The sequence below is a fragment of the Urtica dioica genome, chromosome 7 (assembly GCF_054948205.1).
Source record: "Urtica dioica subsp. dioica isolate 48M chromosome 7, U.dioica_male_clone48M_v1_H2, whole genome shotgun sequence".
NCBI classification, from domain to species: Eukaryota; Viridiplantae; Streptophyta; class Magnoliopsida; order Rosales; family Urticaceae; genus Urtica; species Urtica dioica.
In genome coordinates, this window is record NC_142762.1 from 29,949,133 (window position 1) to 29,955,108 (window position 5,976).

The 5,976-nt window shown below is 38.7% G+C and overlaps 1 protein-coding gene across 1 annotated transcript; it reads right to left on the reverse strand.

The window, feature by feature from the left end:
* Positions 1-445: 445 nt before the first annotated feature.
* LOC149390724 (uncharacterized) lies at positions 446-1,493 on the reverse strand. The gene has a single exon (XM_089620647.1). The coding sequence runs from the start codon at positions 1,403-1,405 to the stop codon at positions 488-490; it is 918 nt and encodes a 305-aa protein (XP_089476773.1). The 5' UTR covers positions 1,406-1,493; the 3' UTR covers positions 446-487.
* Between the last annotated feature and the right edge of the window lie 4,483 nt (positions 1,494-5,976).

Genomic DNA, 5,976 nt, shown 5'->3' on the forward strand with positions numbered 1-5,976 from the left:
TTGTTTAATTATATATATTTTTTTTACCTTCTTGCGTTGTTGTTTAACCATGACGCGGCAAAAATATTTTGAACATCTATAAATAATAATATTTGTGGGACATCACTAGTTTAATAATAAGAAATTAGTTGAAAAGTAACCATTTTTTAAAGCATACAACGGGAAAACGGAAAATAGATTTCCAAACGTAACCATCACTGAATAAGTAAACAAACCATGCGAAATAATTATATCACACTTTAGTAAATCTTTAACAATAAATTAAATGTCTCAAACATCCACAGCCAATTATACAAAAAAAAAAAAAAAAAAAAAAAAAAAAAAAAAAAAAAAAAAAAACCAAATCCTAAAAAGAAAAGAAACAATCCAAAGAGGGAAAAAAAAAAACAGAGCAAGGTCACAGATAAAATACATTAACACACACACACACACACACACACACACACATATATATATATATATATATATATATATATATATATATACACTATATAAAAATGAAACAATCCAAAGAGATTAGAGGGTTATCAATGTCGTCAACCAATAATAAATTATCGATTTCATTACGAGCAAGTGCTTCTGCAACAGCAATCTCGTCGATTTTAGATCCGACCCGATGAATGTTGCGTTGCTCTCTAGTACTCCTCAAACCCGACCGGCTCGCATTCGTATAATTCGGACTTGAGGGCCTTACATTTTCCCTTCTCGAAAATGACGTGGAGTTGTAATTCGAACCCATCGAAGAAGAGCTTGATGATAAGCGCTTTGAGTGATACTCTAATAATTTATCCCCATTTTGATAGTTACCAAACCTTCTGCTCGGGGAAGGAGATCTCAAAGCCGAGAAGTTTTGGTAATCTCGAGGGCATTGATCTAAGCGAAAGCTCTTTTGCCTAGTTAGACTAGCGCTGCTATTGATCGGCGAGTTTGACCTAACTCGCTTCTGCGGACAAGTTGGCGGTTTATTATGAGGCACGCAATGGGTTTTCTTGAGCGAGTTTATCCGAGCAATGTGAGTGTTTTCTTTGTAACAAGACCGCAAGAACTCGTTTGAGAAAGATGACTTGTCTTTGCTGCTTATGGCCGAGGAGGCGCTCGAACACATCGACGACGATGACGAGCTCACCGAGGTCTTGCTTGTGGTGCAAGTAATAAAGGAAGAGACCGAAGACGAGGAAGTCGAATGGGAAGGAGATGCATATGGTGGGGTTTTTGAAGGAGAGACAAGCTTGTTTGCGTTCACAGGAGGGAAAAATTTTGTTGGGGTTTTCGGGGTGATTTGTGAGATTACCATGACCTTGTCTTGGACTTCATTGCTGAGCTGTTGTTGATAATCAACCTGCTCTTCTTGATCTTCTTTGTGGCTGTTTTTCATGGGTGTGCATTTGCTAATGCAAGAACCCATTTTTCGGTTGCTATAGATTTGAAGTAATTCTGAGGACTCTAGAGGTTGCTAGTTTATATAAATGATTTTAGTGTCGTTGGTTTGGGAAAAAGAGATAAAGTTTGAAGTTGGGAAAGGTGTGTGAATGGATAGCTTTTGTACTTTTTAATATTTTGGTTTTTTTTTTTTTTTCCTCTTACGAAATGTTTGAATTTGATTGCCGGGTAGAACTGAGAATGAAATCCGTTGCTCAACGGGTAGTCGCACTTTTTAGTTTTGGGTGGTAAATAATAATAGCATGTACTTTTGTTGAGTTTCTTTTGCTTTTTCAGAGTGGACAAGAGCAGAATAATAGTGTTTTGAAAGACTTGGTTTTAAAGAGTGATACTAAGCTTAATTCATGGCCACGCATAAGAAAATTTGTCCCGTGAAAATTGAGTATCTTTTGAACTTTTTTTTTTTCTCTTTTGTTTTCCTTTCATGAATAAACGCTAAGTGGAAGCGCACCGCGACCCAAAACCCAGACGAGATGACAGAATAAGAAGCAAGTCAAACATCGAAAAAAGGATAATTCATTCATATTCCCTGTATTTTTATTTATTTTTTTGCTCAAACCGTGTATTTTTGTCAAATGTTATCTTTATACCTTATATTTTCCAAACATGTCACAATTTAGTCACTTTTACTTTCATTTTGGTTTAATTTTATGGGCAATTAAGTCAATAACCTAATAATACACTTTCCTTTAAAAAATTACACCTAAATTTCATTTTAGTAAGAAAATAGTTCGTCAGACCAAAATTAATTAAATTAATTTCGGTCTGATGAACTATTTCTCTAATAAAATGAAACTTAAACTAGATACTTATACAAAGACAGAGGATTGACTACAACAAATACTTGTAATTTTATTAGGATTAATTACAACGACACCTTCTGAACTACTGGCCGATTCCCAAACTACTCTCTCAATTTTATTTTGCCACAAAATTGACCTCTCTCGTTTTGTTGTGGTTTTCCCTTCGCTATAAATTTTAACTGTTTTAGACATGTGCATGTCACATGAGCCCAAAATTGAGGACAAATTAGTATTATTTTTCATTTTTTCATTTTTTTTCCTCGATTTTCTTTTTTATTATCCAAATTATAAAAGCACATCTTTTTCATATTTTTTACTCCCCTCTCTTTTCTCCATTTCCCAGAATGATCAATTTAAATTTTAAACTGATATTGAATCTGCTTCTTTGACACTCGTGACCGAGGATTGTTAAGATTCCTTATAAGGAATTAGAGCGAAAGATTATTGAAAGGAAAGAGCTTTGGAAGTTCTGACTGATTGAGATTGTTTTCAAAGTGCAAAGACCAGTTATCTTCTTGAAACGCAGACCTATTATCTTGATTTTCACACCGCCTTCGAGATCATTCTCGGAGAGGCCAGTGTTTTTTCTTCTTCGTCTTCGTGTTCTGAGAAATAGATTTGGAAAGAGTAGGCGAAAAGGAAGTTGTGTTCAATATTTTCGTTCGTTAATGGCGGTTCTATAATTCCATCCTGACTTTCGGTAGAACATGCAGGATATGGGTCACCACCACAACGCCAGCCATGGAGTCTCTCAGCGAATCAACAGCCCGCGATTCTCGAGCCCAATGACTCGCCGAGCCCACTCGTTCAAGCAAAACGTAAACACGAGCTCTCAGACTGGCAACAACAACGACAATAATGGCAGCTCGCAGGGCGGCGCTGGATTCGAATCCCTAAGGCGGAGATTCTTGCTGAGGAAGCCAATTGGATCAGCGGTGGTCGATTTCGGTTTCAGAGAGAAGAAGAAGATCGGCCATTGGATGTTGACGGAGCTTGAACTTAACGTCTGAGAGAGCTTGAATTTCTCGGGGACGTAGTTCAACTCCAACCATATGTTGACAGAGAACTCTTTGTCCCCCTTTCGCTTTAATTGTTATAGAACAATTTTTGCGGAACACATTTTGTGACCAATTTTGAGGAGTTTATATTGCGCTCTCAATGCAATTTACAACAGTGTGGACATTATTATTTTTCAGACTCATCACATGCACTAGTGCTAAAGATGTTGGAGATATTATTCAAGTGTCTGAAATTCGCATGTCTCGGGTTTAACTTCTTATGACCATATTTGAGACTTTCAGGATACAAGATGACGAGAATATTGGTGCCTTCAATGTTGGCCATAGCGATATTCTATTGAGTCATTTTCTCACGGAGAAAATATTTTATGAAAGAATTATTGCAAGGACTGGAGAGGAGAACATATGTAGGGAAATTACAAAGACATTACTCCTCCAATTAACATAAAGTCTAACTTTCAGCAAGCACGATAACTTAGTATCTACACTTTGCTTTGATGCCTCGTATCCTCTCCTCTTTGATACCTCTTGTATCATCTTCGATGCCTCGATTAGCATAGGGTCAAGGAGGGTGACAAAGGATATGGTCAATAGAACACCACTCTCTTACAAGAAATCTTAAGCTTACAGGGAATACGATGATAATATCAGTAATTTCGTTGGATTTACCTCGAAAATTTCTCCTCTAAATTTAGGCTATGAATCTTGAAAAGAGTATACTCAGTGACTACCATTTATGAGTTGCAGAAGAAAGTTTGTGGGTTGTCTACAGAGATATAAGATATGAACATATGTGTTGGTATAATGAATTCTACCAATCTGAAGGAAAATCTCCCAAGATTCATAAAGGATTGAGTTATGTTGGGCAAAGCTCTTCCTCAAAAGTAGTATTGTCAAGATGTCTCCAAAATCTTTTCGACAGTCTCATCATGGAGATGATACAATAACATTGAGCCGCTTAGGCAAGAAACATTGGGTTTGACATTACTGTGGGAAGCTACATTAGACCTTTGTCTGATAAGCTGTATGATTGACATCTTCTCCATCCTCGATGCTCGCCCCAAGTCTTCCAATGCTCTTCGTTCGGCTTCTAGAAGGGAATGGAATATACCTTCTTGAAAGCTACTTCGACTAAAGACTAATAATTTGATAGCAATTCGTATCTTGCCATATGATTGGTAAAAAGTCTCATCTAAGGAATGTTAAACCTCGTGGCAATAGTCATGTTGTCTTTGAAATGGTCGTGGCAAGACTATAAGAAATGTCAACTCCATTTTTCTTAGTTTGCCTATCCCTTTACGAAGAGTTACATGTTCATGGTTTAACTACCTAATCTTATGGGCGTGTTAGTCAAGTATATGACCAGGATTTGGTTGTCAATTTTACCAGGGTGAATGCGTTGATGATTATAAGAATCGGGTTCTTATAATGAAAGGAACCGGTTCGTGTAATAACTTTTATTGTTGGTCTTTTGTTCATATTATTTGGTACAAATAACTTGGGCACATTTATCTCAGAAGTATGAGATGGGCTTCTCTTAAATATGCTACTAGAGGAATTCATGATCTGCAGATTGAAGAAGGGAAAAAATTGTGATTACGGGTGAGATAGTACAACATATAACTACCGCGCGTATTTAAATTTATCTATACGGACTTCACAGGGAATATGGAAGTTGAAATTACTCGTGAGAAGAAGTAAGAGATATTGACATTAATAATACCATCTCAATGTCAGTTACCATATTTAGCCCAAAACTCAAAATTTGATACATGTAGTACCTAGACCAATAGGTAAATATTATTATACCCTCAAAACTAATTTAAACGAAATAAACCATCCCAACCCAAGTTTCTCCATTTTCCCTCGCACACCTACACCTCTTCATCTTCTCGGTTTATCTCTCTCCCTCTCTCTCTCTCTCTCTCTCTCTCTCTCACACAATTTTCAAACTTCCAAGCCCTCCCACATTTTCGCTCTCACGATTTCACTATCTCTTCCTCTTCCCTCCCACGATTTCGCTCTCTAATCATCTTCCTCTGTGTCTCTCTTTCTCTCCTTGTCCTTCTCTCTCTCTTTCTCGCTCAAAAATCGCGATGACCCAGCTGAACCCAGCTCTCGGCGGAGAAGGCGTAACCTACCTCTGCTCGACCCAGCTCTCGGCGACCCAGGTCTCGGCGGTGAAGGCGCAACCCACCTCTGCTCGACCCAGCTCTCGGCGACCCAGCTCTCGGCGACCCACCCCTCGGCGACCCATCTCTCGGCGGCGAAGGCGCAACCCACCTCTGCTTGACCCAGCTCTCGGCGACCCAGCTCTCGGCGAACCAGTTCTCGGCGGCGAAGGCGCAACCCACCTCTGCTCGACCCAGCTCTCGGTGACCCAACATTCGGTGACCCAGCTCTCGGCGACCCACCCCTCGGCGACCCAGCTCTCGACGGCTAAGGTGCAACTCAACCAACGGGAACGCAACTCAACCCATTTTAGGTATGAACCAAGATTAGATTTGTTTGTGTTTGTGTTTGTGTTTGTCCATGTATGTGCTTGTGTGTGTTTATGAACCAAGATACGAAATTTTGTTTGTGTTTGTGTTTTGGCATGTTTGTGTTGTGTGTGTTTATGAACCAAGATATAGCCGAGATTTTATTTGTGTTTGTGTTTGGGCATATTTGTGTTTGTGTGTGTTTATAAACCAAGATATAGACGAGATTTTTTT